This window comes from Gopherus evgoodei, chromosome 1 (genome assembly GCF_007399415.2).
Source record: "Gopherus evgoodei ecotype Sinaloan lineage chromosome 1, rGopEvg1_v1.p, whole genome shotgun sequence".
Classification (NCBI taxonomy): Eukaryota; Metazoa; Chordata; order Testudines; family Testudinidae; genus Gopherus; species Gopherus evgoodei.
Genome location: NC_044322.1, coordinates 362,857,749 through 362,871,934, shown reverse-complemented (window position 1 = coordinate 362,871,934; position 14,186 = coordinate 362,857,749). Strand labels below are relative to the sequence as shown.

The 14,186-nt window shown below is 51.1% G+C and overlaps 1 protein-coding gene across 2 annotated transcripts in view; it reads right to left on the bottom strand.

Moving 5' to 3' along the window:
• Positions 1–2,591: 2,591 nt before the first annotated feature.
• LOC115659484 (putative cation exchanger C521.04c) overlaps positions 2,592–14,186 on the bottom strand; it is a 36,391-nt gene continuing 24,796 nt past the window's right edge. Inside the window, exons 14-20 of one of the 2 annotated variants that reach the window (XM_030579706.1) lie at positions 9,546–9,583; positions 8,226–8,338; positions 7,598–7,746; positions 5,787–5,881; positions 4,778–4,856; positions 3,938–4,046; positions 2,592–3,289 (exon numbers count right to left, since the gene is read on the bottom strand). In XM_030579706.1, coding sequence (XP_030435566.1) covers positions 3,216–3,289; positions 3,938–4,046; positions 4,778–4,856; positions 5,787–5,881; positions 7,598–7,746; positions 8,226–8,338; positions 9,546–9,583 — 657 coding nt within the window. In that variant the 3' untranslated portion in view covers positions 2,592–3,215. Of the gene's footprint in view, positions 3,290–3,937; positions 4,047–4,614; positions 4,857–5,786; positions 5,882–7,597; positions 7,747–8,225; positions 8,339–9,545; positions 9,584–14,186 lie in introns of those variants that run through there. The other variant, XM_030579789.1, reaches the window with a different exon arrangement.

Genomic DNA, 14,186 nt, shown 5'->3' with positions numbered 1-14,186 from the left:
CATGTACTGGTGCATTAGTGCACAAGCTTTGCCAGCACTTCTGCACATGCACTTCCTCTGTGTTGCTGTGCTGGGTCACTGTCCCAGGGGAGCTCCATTGTGGAATGAAATTGCTGCAAGTCCAGTTACACTCATGCAGGAGTGCCTGTTCTCACCACTAGTGATCACCTGTCAAGTAGAATCCATGCAAGCCTGACAGGTGCCTTGGTTCTTTAACCCCCTGACAGAGCAGCAATGGCAGAGACACCCTTTATGTAAGCTATGGATCTGTATCACTGCAGGAGTAGGGAATTTGCTTTATTGCAAACAAATTTAGTGCTGGAGGTTGTACTAGGAAACTGCTGGCTCTAGTGGCTGTTAATGCCACTGAACTATCCCCTGGCTCCCTTGCTAGGGTCCTTAGCAAACGCCCTTGGCCCATGAAGAAAGGAGACCTTGGGATGGAGATGTGGTTTCATGGCAGATGCTTTTTCTCTTAAAGAACAGAAAACTTGCTAACAGCTTTGGAATAGTGAAGGCAAATCCTCTGTTGGTTTGTGGGTGGGTGACAAGGTGACAGACAGCAAGCATGAAAAATCAGGTGGGAGTAATAGGAGCCTATGTAAGAAAAAGCCCCAAATATCAGGACTGTCCCTATAAAATCAGGACACTTGGTCACCCTAGTGGGAGATATTTCCCCCTAGCTTTACCTTGCTCATTAACAGTCAAGCACAGAACTCAAGCTAAGTGAAAGACTAAATCCAGGCCTCGAGTTGGTTTGTTTTTTATTCAAGGCAACAGCTGAGATGATGTGGAGTGGTTCACATCTGCTGCTCTGTACTTTCAGTTCACTCAAAGGGGCCAGAGTTCATCCCCCTGTAAGCCAATGCTGAAAGCAGCAGGGGAAAGGGAGCTTTGTCCTACAGCAGCCCATGGAAGGCAAGAGGCAGCTGTGTAACAGCAAATCAAAGCCCTGTATCTTTAGTCTCTCTGTCCAGAGCATGCTCTATCCTAGGGCAGTGGGGTGGGGCACAGACATTCCCTGCATTTGCTTCTCTCCCTGGCCTCAGGAAGTGAAAGCAGTTACTGTCTCTCCTGTGCTCAATGCTACCAGCCAAGGAGGCAGCAGCCTGTGGGGAGTAGGGAAGGGAAGAGAGCTAGAGGCACAAGTCTCCTGTAGCAATTAGATCACTCAGAGAACATCAACATCTCCATGTTACTGTCAAACCACCTGCTCCTGTTACCATTACTATTAGTGCAGGTGTAAAGCCCTGTACAAACCCTGATCTGGGGGAGGTGGGGGGAAGAGTGGGGGGGTTAATTTGGATTTTTTCAGATACTCCAGAGGAACCAAATTTGGGAAATAATCCTTTTAAGGAGCAATTTGGGATGTAAAGTCAGGTACCCCAGAGAAGGAAGCTTTGGGTGCCTGTGCTTAGCTCAGCCCCCAGGCACTGATGGTTCTGGGCTGGCACCTGCTGCACAGGGGTAGTGTTTTGTCCTCATTCAGTGAGCAGGCCCAGGACTTATTTACCACCCTCTCTAAATACTGCACTAATTTCCTTCCCCCGTTGCTACAGCACTGACCCCACTGTCACTGCTCCCCACGTGATCTTCACCTTAGGCCAGGGAGGTGGTATTAGCCACAAGGCAAAGCTAGCGAACAGGCACATGAAGGCCAACGTTGTGAGGGTCCATTAACTGTAGGCACCCTCCGGTGACACCAATAGCCTGACTTTGCAGCATATCTAGCACAGTATGGCCAAAGCCCTGCTTCATTTGCTCTGTGAGTGCCAGGAAGTTTAGCCCCAGCTGCTCCAGTTCAGTTTCAGTGTCTAGCATCCTGCCACAGCCTTCCTCTAGAGGTAGAGAGAGAAGCTCCCTCCCCCAAGTCATTAGGCACAGTGGAAGTTAGGGTGCCTGATTTGAAGCAACACAGGCTTGAGGTTGTAGCACACAGTTTTGAAACACAAGGGAGCAACTTGTGGCAAGCATGCTCTTAACCGAAGAAAAAGATACCAAAAGCTTAAAGAGCTACAGCAGGTGCTAGCTTATTTACACCCCAGCACACAGATTTAATGCTAATGCAGACAGCTCTGCCCAAGCATTGCTGCTGCATCTGGGGCACAGGCTATAACCACCTTGTTAGAGCAAGGAGGGAAGATTTGAGAAATGGCTTCTTACCAAGAAGCCCTGAACGAGAGTAGGGAGCAGCAGATTGGCCGATTGGCTCCAGCAACAAAGTTTAACTAGGACTCACATGACAGAAGCATCTGTTCTAGCCCATTCTCCCTTCTGGTCTATACTAGCAGAGGCAGAAGATAGGGTCTCTGTCCTCTATTAGGAGTCTGAGTGATGGAAGGATATTTACTCCAAGGAAGTGGTCTCTTACCAGTTTGCTTCCGCAACCTCACATGGGTCATGCTACATGGAGAAACTGAACATCAGGCCTAAGAACCTGTATTGTCCCTGAGCAGGGTAGTGGCGTGAAGAACCCAGATAGGTCAGTCAGCTACAATCTCCCACATCCCTTGCATGTGGCTGCCTGCAGAGAGACTTGTTTGCCCCCTTTAGATACAGGACCAGATCAAGTTTCTACAAAACTGCTTTAATCAGAACAGTTGGGAGTGTGGGGGAGGAAGAGAAACAGGGTTCATTTCAAGTTACAGCAAAAAACCACCTGTGTTATTTCTACAGGCCGGAGTTGGAAGTTGCCATGTCCATGACAAGCAGGTACCTTCTATCCTGGGAGGGTAGGACATGGCTCTTTTCAAGTCAGCACCTTGGAGAGGGCAACACCTTTCCCAGCAGCAGCAGGAGAACAGTGCATCCTTCAGAGTCTAAAGCCAGTCAAAGGAGAACTCTTCTGTTCCTCAAAAGCCTTTGCCAACAGCAGATCTCCCTCTAGCCACAATCCCAGACCGAGCTGCACTTTAGTACATTCTGGCATTAAGGTGTCTTCTTGGGTTCAGAAGGAGTGACCGGATGAGCAAAACACCCCCCCCTCCCCTTTTCCAGTGCTTAGCAATTCCCAATTCAATCCCATCTTTTCAAACAGCTGTTGAAGGAAAAACAAAACTCTGGCAGTAGGTTCTTCAGCTTCATGCAACAAATGGTTTTAGAGTAAAACCAGGCCAGCCGAGTCCCTGAGAAAAACACTCAACATTTCTTAACAGAAGCTGCCCTGGGGGGAGTCTTCTTCCAAGGTGAGAACACAAGGTCCATGGAGTCAGGCCTCAGCAGCCAGCAGGGGAAGGAGCAAAGAAATACACAGCTAGGAGGATGACGTAGACCATCACCAGCACTGTACCTGGGGGAGTGAGAACCGCCGTGGTTAGGAGCTAGAGGGCTGGAATCACACTCAGCGGTGAACAAGATTTAGGAAGGTGGATTTTGCACTAGATGGAGCAGCTGCCAGTCTGCTCAGGACAGAATCTGCAAGTTCACACTGGGACAAGTGCTCCAGGCTGTAAAACTACACTGTAATCTCAAAGTTAAGGGACTGTTTAAGCCCACATTTGAGAGCCAGATAACAGTAGGTCGTGACAAAACCTTCTTTGGAGCAGCTTCGTGTCGGGATTGAGTCATCTACCAGTTAGAAGAATCCACTTTACTCCTGGATCTACCACTCCTGGGACAACAGATTTAAGTTCCAGTTACTAGGCCAGTTAATTGTGGACATCCACCACATCATGAATGATCAGATAGTCTGGAGCTTCTACTGAGGAGATTGGCACAAAGGAAAGGGCCACTCTTAGCTCTGCTCCCAGGGTGGGATTGCAGTTTAGAGCAAATCGGATATGGAGTCAGAGACAGACACGGGACACAGTGATGCCCCTTCTACACCGTCAATCCCTGTCCCTGAAGGAGCCTGCTCAGGAAGCATGAGGATGTTTGTGAGCAGCTATGGGAGGAGTTGGAGAGGATTAAAAAATTCTCAAATAATCTTGGGAGTTACCTTGGAAGTAGTCGCACTTGCCATCCATGAAGATGTAGTTCATGAGAACCACGCTGAACATGCTGGAGTAGACATGGAGGTCACTGAAGACAAGTATGAAACCTGTAGGCTGTGGAAAGTTAGAGAGCAGCTTTTAAACCCTGGGCATGTCAGCCACAATTATGCCCTGCAGGGACTGTCAGTGACTTCAGAAAGCTTGTTCTGCCATGAAGACAGTCCCAGTTCCTCACCCTGAGACTCCTGAAAGATTGTTCCACCCACTACTACACACTGTACCTGCAGCAGTGTGGATAAACAAGCTATGCACATAGTACAAAAACCCTCACAGGAAGCTTAGTATTTTAAAGTCAATGATCAGGATAAAAATGTATTAACCTGCCACGTTCCCAATCCCTGCTGGACAGGGGGAAAGGACAGTTTTTCATCACTCCGGTTCACATGTATTAGCAAGAATCTCACCCCTCTCATCTGCTCCCCTTTAAAAAGCTAATGAGCATGTTAGACAGTGAGGGGAGTTAATTTGACTGTGCAGTCAACCCACTGCTTGGGACACTGAGGACTAGTGACTGGCTCTCCAAAACTCAGACGCTGGTGGGGGCGGGGACCCTGCCTTGCAACTGCCTACACCGTTCCTGCTTTAAAACTAGCACAGCTCAATCACACCATTTCTCCAGTACCTTTCGCCAACACTAGCACATGTTCCTATCCGAGTGACATTCTTAGGTGTGCAGCTGTCCCAAACCCCTGCAACCAGGGGTGCTTCCTCCTGCCCCAGAGGCCACAAGCAGAGTGGAGAAAACAGCAGTAACCATGAAGTCTGGCTCCAGCTCCATTACTTACGTAGAAGACCGTGAAGAGCACCAGGATGGGTATCTGTAACATGCAGACCTGGACAGCAATACAGCTTCCAATCTCAATACTATGGAGCAGCAGAGACACCATAAATTAACCTGCACTCGAGGCTTCTAAACACAGCATTAACGTTTTGCTGAAGTGCGATCTGAAAGTAACTTCTTGCAGAAGTGTTTAGAGGCCAGCGTGGAATAGGAGGATCCGTTTCATTATATTGCACTCCGCCTGCACGCAGTAACACCGGGCACAAGTTTGAGGGGGCCCAGCTTTCAGGAAGGGGCAGTGCTGTGTACCCTTGAGCAGAGTGGGAGGGGCATGTTAGATTTCAATAGGAAAAGGGCATTTTGGGGGGATCCGTTTCCTACATGGGCTGCAGGCCAGGTAAATCCTGCCTTATGGATTCTAGTACACTCACTCAGTGACACCTTCCCACCCAGGGACCAGTACAAGATGCAGTGCACCAAGAAACATCCCTGGGGTCTGGCACATACGTGGCAGCACCTTTCAGACTGGCCCTTCTCAGTGCATCTCCAGTTGCTGGGAGGAAGAGAGCTGAGATACTTCACCCTGGAGTTTGTACTGGGCTGTTTTAGCCTCTAGGAAGACCGGACCCTCTCCACTTTAAATAACTTGGGACAAGGAGCAGATGGTTCCTTCCCCTAGATACCATCCTTAGAAGCCAAAGACGTTATTACAGCGAGCAGTGGAGAGCCACCGACACCTCCCCATGGAAATCCACTGCTGGCTAACGCTGGGGAGTCACTTGGTGCGTCAGATGAAGTGGTCCCCATGATCAACTCCAGCTCCTGGGTGAGCTAGAACACTAGCCGCATGTCCCAGCTGCTCAGATCATTAAAGGGAGTTTCCTGCTAGGGAACATGGTGACGAGTTCAGCATCTGTCCATTTGCGCCATTGGAAGCCAAGGGCTAGGACTAGCCTCCGGCAACTCATGCCAGCTATTGCAGAAGCCCTGCCAGGTTCAGGGGACTCGCTCACCTCAAGCTCAGGTTGTTCTGCAGGGCAAACTGGATTCCATTGACTATCTCCGGGAGCTCTGGCACCATAGCCAGTACAGTCACCCCAATGAAATACTGCCAAGGAGAGCAAGATGAGTCAGCACAGAGCTAGCAAACTCCACAGCCATGCCAGACCAAGTTCACAGCCTCTCAGAACATTAGCTCCTTGGGAGAGTTGCTATCCTAGAGTGGGTATAGATCCAAAGCAAGAGGTCCCCCGGGGAACACGGCACAACGTCATGTCTCCATGGGGTTCTAGGGAGCATCCTCACATGGCAAGTGCACCCTTCAGAAATGCGTCCAACTGGAGGGGATACTACATGAACAATGGTGATGGGTTTGAGCCGCCCCCCCCCCGGGGTAAGAGCACAGACTGCCCCCTCTAGGGGCTACTTCCCCACCTGGCAGTGCAGGCACTCTGGTACAGAAGAGAATGAGACATTCATGGAGGATGAGTCCATCAATGGCTACTAGCCAAGATAGTCAGGGATGCAACCCCAGGCTCTGGGTGTCTAAGCCAGTGGTTCTCAACCTTTCCAGACTACTGTTGCTCCACCACCCATGGCAGAAGCCAGAGCCACATCACCCGCGGCTGAAGCATGTAATTTAGCTTTGCGGGGCCCTCTGTGGTGAGGCCCCAGGTAACTGCCCTTCTCGCTAGCCCCTAAGGCTGGCCCTGCAGTAGCAACCCCCCTAAATCTGTCCTTTGACTTGCCTGGGGGTTGCAATCCCCAGGTTGAGAAACACTGATCTAGAGGAATTGCTGTACCCCCAGAAGACCTTTGTATACCCCCAGAATAATAGAATATCCAGGTTGGAAGGGACCTCGGAGGTCATCTAGTCCAACCCCCTGTTCAAAGCAGGACCCACCCCAATTAAATCCCAGCCAGGGTTTTGTCAAGCACAGCCTTAAAAAGTTTAAGGATGGAGATTCCACCACCTCCCTAGGTAAACCATTCCAGTGCTTGACCACTATAGAATATCAGGGTTGGAAGGGACCTCAGGAAGTCATCTAGTTGAACTGCTGGTTGAGAGCCATTGTCCTAAGCCTCTGACTGCCAGAAGCTGGGAGTAGACACCAGGAGGAGATGGATCACTTGATGATTACCCGTTCTGTTCATTCCCTCTGGGGCACCTGGTACTGGTCACTATCAGAACACAGGATACGGGGCTAGGTGGACCATTGGTCTGACCCACTCTGGCTGTTCTTATGACAAACTAGCCTTCCTAGTCTGACACAGCATTCGGTGCACTAGCCCCATTCAAACCCAGTCATGTGACTGAACTGTGTCAACTCTCCCGTGACTGAGCCAGAGGCTTCCCCTTCAGAAGTTCGGCTGTCAGCAACTCAGGATCACCTGTCAGGGAAGGGGCCACTGCAAGTGAGTAGAGACTGAACCTCATTAAAAGGGAGCTTGAAAACCACCACAGTCCAGCTCTCTGCAGAGAGAGTACATGTTGGTTAAGGCCTGTATTAGGCCAGGCTCTTCCTGCTAGTCACTAAGCAGTCCCAAATCCAAACCTACCATGGCAACATGGCCCACTGGCTGAGCTTCTGGCAAGTTCTTAAACTGGGGCCATCGGGCTGGATCCTAAAGTAACGCCATTTATCGTGAGATCGGCATCAGGCCCTAAAGCCTGCTCTGGGTAAGGGGGCTCTGGGTTTTAGGTTTATCCCCATGTATTCCAATCCAGGCTTTACGGGGCTACTTCTCCACTCCGCTGTGGTTCCCTGCAGGGTGGCTGCAGCACCACAGGCCTGTGGACCTGGGCAGGCAGAAGGCTCCTTACCTGAGACACGGTGGAGTTCGTGAGGATGGGGCTGATGTGCTCCGTGGCTAGGTCAGCGCAGGCCGACATGCACAGGGTGGAGAGCAGGAGAATGATCAGGGCCCTGCAGCGGGACCAGTGGACCACGGCGCTGTGATGGTGACCAGGCACTAAAAGCAAGGAGGCATGTGAGCAGAGACCCACCCCTAGGCACAGACCTGGGCTCAGCGATAGGAACAGGCCCCACCTACCCATCCCCACTCAACTGCTGCAGCCTCTTGACATGATCAGCTGCCTCTAGGTTGGTCCCTCCAGGGAAAGGGAGAAATTACTGCCCAAGCTTTGGGTGGACACAGCTTTGCTTCCCAGGGGTCTCCAGTCTGCCATAAAGGTCTGGGGGTTAAAGCCCCTGCACTCACCCACTGCGTTACTCAGGCACTTCCACAGCATTCCAGGGGCAGGTCCCACCCCCGCTTTGTGCACAGAACCAGCACCAAGGCCAGGAATAGAACCCAGGAGTCCTGGCTCCCAGTCCCCTGCTCTGGACAGCAGAGAGCACTGAATCCATCTATCGCTCTCCCGTCCTTTCTATACTGGGCCAGAGGAAAGGTCAGCCCAGTGCTCTGGGCCAGCCGCGGTGGGGACTTACTGGGGCAGTCGCTGATGTGAATGTCGTAGATGTGCGAGTGAGTCTTCAGGGTGAAGAAGAGGCCGATGATGTAGGCGGCAGGAAGCACGAGGGACACAGTGTACACCAGGGGCCTGCAACACACCACAGCTGCAGGGAGCTGGAAGGAGAACCCCCTATTTCCCCCCTCCCAGCAGCTCCTAGGAATTCACCTCTGGCCCTTCCCTGAGGGGGGCAGTGAGGAGGGGTTTGCTGCCTTTGGCCAGGCTGGTTTTGGTCACTCTATGATAACTGGGGGCGGGGGTCACAGACTCTCAGAATATCAGGGTTGGAAGGGACCTTAGGAGGTCATCTAGTCCAACCCCCTGCTTAAAGCAGGACCCATCCGCAACTAAGATGGGTGTTACTGTCTGTGCACGCCCCCTCCCCCCCCACGGCCAGGCTCAAGGTGCTCAATCTTCAGGGCTCTGGCAGCCCCCAAAGCCAGTTGGCTGCTAGAGGGTTTTTCCCACCTGATGTCAGCCAGAGCCCTTCCCCCTCCCCCCCCTTCTCTCCACTAACCCTTTGCATGCCTGGCCTTGCTTTTGCAGCAACCCGAGGGGATGCAGCAGATGGGGATGTACCTCATTCACACAAGGGCCCCCCCAAGGGGGCTAAACCCACCCTCCCTAGTCTGGAGCCCTGCACTCTGAAGCAACTTGCTGGAGAAACCCAGGGTCAGAGTGGCAAGCGCTTTACACAAAGGAGTTGGCAGAGCAAGCAGCGGCCAACAGCTGAGCTCGACCATGGGGAGGGAGACTAGGAAGGATTAAAACCTTCCTCTCCCACAACACATGGGAAAACGGATTTGAGTGCCCTGTAAAGAGCCGCACCTCCCAAGTACTATCCGATGGGAACCAGAGACTTGGCTATTACGTTAACATCTCTATGCTGCTCTAGCATCAATGGAGCTGCAGAGATAATCAGGCCACGTTGTGTCCATGGCTGATGGGACTTAGGGCCGGGGGTTCAGCTAAGAGAGCAGCACGTGTTCCCAGATACTGGGGAGAGAGTCATCCCAACCCACCTCCCAAGAGACAGGTATTAGGCCCATTTTACAGGTGATGAGACTGAGATCGAGACCAGAGAGCTAAACCAGTGGCAGAGCCCAGATCAGCCCCTGCTCCCATAGGGGAAGCTGGCTTAAACCTTCAGGCAAAGCACTGAGAGAAGCATGAAAGCAATGCAGCTTGGAAGGTGCTTGGGCATCCCACTAGGGATCATAGCTCCCACGTGCTTCTTTAGTGGGGACAGGGCTGATCCACTATGTCCAAGCAACAGGACAGACGCTGAGGCACTTACTGGACGTGTTTGTAGTACAGGGTGCCATTGTTCTCCATCTAAAAAACAAGAACCACAGGATGGTTTGGTTGGTTCCAGTGACAGTCATGTGCTCAGCGTAGGATGGTTTATGAATGGCGAGATGATACACTGAAGCCATAATCTCCCTCCCCACAGATGCTACGGAATAGCAGTTAGTTTGTCAGACTGGAGCAGAGCCCCATACAGTGTCCAGAAGAAATGAAGGTTACTTACTTGTAACTGGTTTCAGAGTAGCAGCTGTGTTAGTCTGTATCCGCAAAAAGAACAGGGGTACTTGTGGCACCTTAGAGACTAACACAGTTATTGGGGCATAAGCTTTCGTGGGCTACAGCCCACTTCATCAGATGCATAGAATGGAACATATGGTAAGACAAACAGACACAGAAAAGGTGGAAGTTGCCCTACCAATTCTAAGAGGCTAATTAAGCTGAGCTGAGCTATTCTCTACAGGAGAAAAAGAAAACTTTTGTAGTGATAATCAAGATGGCCCATTCCAGACAGTTGACAAGAAGGGGGAAGTGACAGCTCAGTGGTTTGAGCATTGGCTTGCTAAACCCAGGGTTGAGAGTTCAGTCCTGGAGGGGATCATTTCGGGAGCAGTCTCTGCTGAGGCAATCTGCATTTGTTCTCCCCAGCCAGATACAGGGCTACAGGACAAATGTTGAGGTAGAAACACCTCTGCACATAAAGGGAGTGGAATGAGCACCCCCTGTTTGCCGAGATGTTGCCTTGGCAGGGTAATGCTCATTACGGCCTGCACAGCCTTCCCTTGCAGATGAAGAACACTCCAAGCCAGATGAACTGCTCTTAGTTCCAGTACGCTGATGTGCAATGTTCTTTCAGGACCTCCAATTTTTTTAGTGACTCAAGTGCCCCACCCGACCGTTGATGCAGCTGAAGTCAACATCTGGGATGGACCCATAGAACTGAACTGCACAGCCTTGAGCAGGCATGTCTTAGCTGGCCACCAGTCTAGCAAGACCATGACATTCAGAGACATGGTGATCAAATGAAGACTGTTCCGACTTGAACTGTAGGCCTGGGACATCCAGTGCTGAATAGGTCTCATTCTCAGACAGTCAAATGGAGTCCTGTAGGTAGTAGCTGCCATAAACCCCCATGAGACCCAGGAAGAACTTTATCAAAGATTCAAAGTTGCCCTACATAGAGTATTGTCTGTCTGTCCTCAGAAAAGCTCTCCCTTCTGAGTCCAGTATGGCACCTGTAAAAGAAATATTGTGTGTAAGACAGAGGATAGTCTTTGGGAGGTTGAGGAAAAAAATTCTAGGTCTAAAAGGAAAAATCAAAAACAAAAAAGCAGACGACTTGCAGTGATTATGTGGCTCAATGGGCCCACATGCACAGCAGCCATCAGTAGCCAACTGTCCAGGAAAAGGTAAACAAAAATACCCTGATTCCTCAGATGTGCTACCACCACAGACCGGCATTTTGCCAATACCCTGGGTGCTGCAGAAAGGCCAGATGAGAGTACGCTGTACTGGAAATGGTGCCTGGCCATCACAAATGGAACACACTTCCAATGGTTTTGTCAAATCATGATATGAGAGAGACCTATCTCATAGAACTGGAAGGGACCCTGAAGGGTCATCAGGTCCAATCCCCTGCCTTCACTAGCAGAACCAAGTACTGTTTTTTTGCCCCAGATCCCTAAAAGGCCCCCTCAAGAATTGAACTCACAACCCTGGGTTTAGCAGGCCAGTGCTCAAACCACTGAGCTATCCCTCCCCATGATTGAAAATATGCAGAGTCACAAGCCAATCCTGGACCAACAGTGAACGGATTATAGAGGCCAGAGTCAGCACACGGAACCAAAAGATTCCAGATGCTCTTAAAATTGGGATGTCTGCCAAAATCTTCTTTTGCACCAGAAAGATAACCTGGAGTAAAAACCTTGACCCCTCCCTAGTAAGCGTGAGCCTTCTTGACAGCTCCCACCAGAAGCAACTTCTCCACACCTGTGAGGATTGCCTTGTGAAAGGGGCTGCTGGAGAGGGATGGGTAGGGGGAGTTGGGAGGAGGCAGTCTTTCCAGTTGTATGGCATAGCCCTTTTCCATGATCTCCAAGACCTGTTGCTTCCATGTGCTGATGGAGTGGGCTAGCCTGCCTCCAATGGAAAGGGTAGAAGAGTGCTAGTTGGTTGGTTCTCGACTCTCAATGATCTCACCAAAACAGAGGGTGGACCTGTCTGGGATGAGGACACAGGTGGTTTAGATTTGGAACCTTGTTTGAAAGGCCTCTTTCCATAATGGCTCTGGGAGGCTGCACATTGTTGATGTGTGACTGGATGACTGACGGTTGGGGTAATACTGCCTCCAGTATCACCAAGAGGAATGGAGAGCCTCCTTCGAGTAGATGGCATTGACCCCAAAGATTGAGCTGCTGATCTCAACTCTCTTTTCACTGAAAAGACCCTCTGCTCCAGAAGGAAGCTCTCCCAGCTGACTTTGAGCATCCATAGCTAGGAGGGGAGGATCAAAGCCACGCATGCTCCTGATGATCACAGCTGATGCCAATGCTCTGACATCAGAGTCCAAAGCATTGAAGGAAGCCCTGAGGGAGTGTCTAGCTACATTCTGACCCTCCAATAAGATGACAGGACACAGCCGGTAGACACCATCAGGCAAGGCCTGGAGAAAAGCAACACTCCACCCCCCACAGATGGAATTGGTAATGGGCCAGGACTGTCAGATAATTTGCCACCCTAACACTGAGGGATGAGGAGAACACCACCTTTCTCCCCCTTCCCCCACTGTACCTGTCCAGACCTCCTGTTCCTGGCAGCAGCAACCACCAATGAATTCAGCACAAAGCAGCTATGGAAGTAAGATTCCCTTCAGAGGGAATCTGGTATAGTTCATTTACTTTCTTAGAGATGGGCTGTCAGTGGGCCACGCAGAGGTGGCCGGCCCCCATAACTCATCCAGGATAGGCACCAATATCTTACTCTTGGCATTGGCACGGAGGATGTAAGATACTGAGAAGTCTCTTCCTCCAGTACTGCAGGGAGAGTCGAGTGGACGCCCTCGGATGCTCTAAGTCACAGAAATGCATAGCATCCTCAGAAGGCAGATGACCGATGTGGGGGTGGCAAGTGATAGGTCACAGCCTCACGATCAGGTCCTAAAAGCTCCTGTACAAAGAGCAGCTCTCTCTCTTCATCCCGCTCAGAGTCCCAGGTCTCACTGTAGTGTCAATGGAACTGGGGGAGCAGGAACTGAGGATCCCTGAGCTTTCAGATTCTTTGCAGATGAAGTGTCCCCTCTCCATCCACGTGGAGGATAAATTGGAGAGGACCAGGGGTGGTCCCCCACTAAGGCCCCAGGACTGCCAAGTTTCCCCTACTATTGGGTGTCAGGAACATGCCAATAGGGAACCTTGCTGCAGGTCAGTTCTTCCCCTATTCTTCTCCTGGAGAGGGTCCAGGTCGGGACCCGAGAAAGCGAACCAGGGATAGTAACCGATGCAGAGGGAGAAATGGGGATCCTGCTCTCTGCTGAGGCCCTGTAGGAGGCCTGAGAGGAGGGATTAGAAAGGTCCAGGGAAGAGCCAGTGGGATCTGGTCTCCTCTTCCTAGGAAGCGATGAAGAGGACAATCTTGGAACCAAGGATACATGCCTGCTTTTAGGAGCCACACGCCTTGCACCAGGATCCAAGGCATGCATCGGAGCAGAGACAGAGAGAGAACTGTGTGGAACCAACAGACTGGATCAGGAAGCAGCTGCAGATCCAAAGGTTTGGCCACCGTCAGATCTGATGGCCTATGTGAGCTCCTCCCTTCAGTTACTGAAGCTGGAGGTGAAACAAGTGTCTGCTTCAGAACTGTTGTGGCCCTATCAAAAATTGGATGGAATCTGCTAGCAGATGTGGCTCCCCATGTATCAGAGCTCATGCTGGCTGTCTTGCTCCTACGTGGCTTTTTCCTCCATCACAGATGCTCCTGCACCGAAGGTGCTGATGGCCCTAATTCAAAGGCACTGCTTACATCCATCTTCCAGGCAACTGGGACAGACCCCGGTCCTGCAGCTGCAATGTCATGGTCCGATTGCTGCAAGGCATGAGGTACAGCATTGTCCTCAACCTTTCTTTGGGAACCAGAACTGTGGGAGCCAACCACACAGCCCTCAGTTCGCCCACACAATGCCTTAGGGCTTGACTGTCCGGCCCAGACAGAGGCTGTGGCTCCCTGGAACTCTTCCATCAGCTGGAAGCGGGAGGAGGCCACCGGGACAAAGGCTGAACATTTGGACCTTGGAGCTGAAATCTGAACGGATGCAGAGGGGCTCCTGTTGAGGACTTCCTGAAGCAGAAGGAGTTGCAGATGAATCCGAGGAACTATTGTGGTCCTCAGACCCTCTTTGTGGAGATTGGGCACAAGACGGCAATAACATGGGATCAGAGACTCAAGCTGGGTTGAGTTTGCAATTATCAAAAGGATTATTCTCCCCTAAGCTGGGCAGGCTGGAGATACTGATCTGGAACCTCAGAGCCTTTAGAGCCTTACAGAACACTTAGCTCCCCAAGAGGAAGCAAGGAGTCTGGGTGCATGCAGTGGAGAGAAAAGTGATCAGATTAATAAAAGACCTCCCCATTCCATGTGA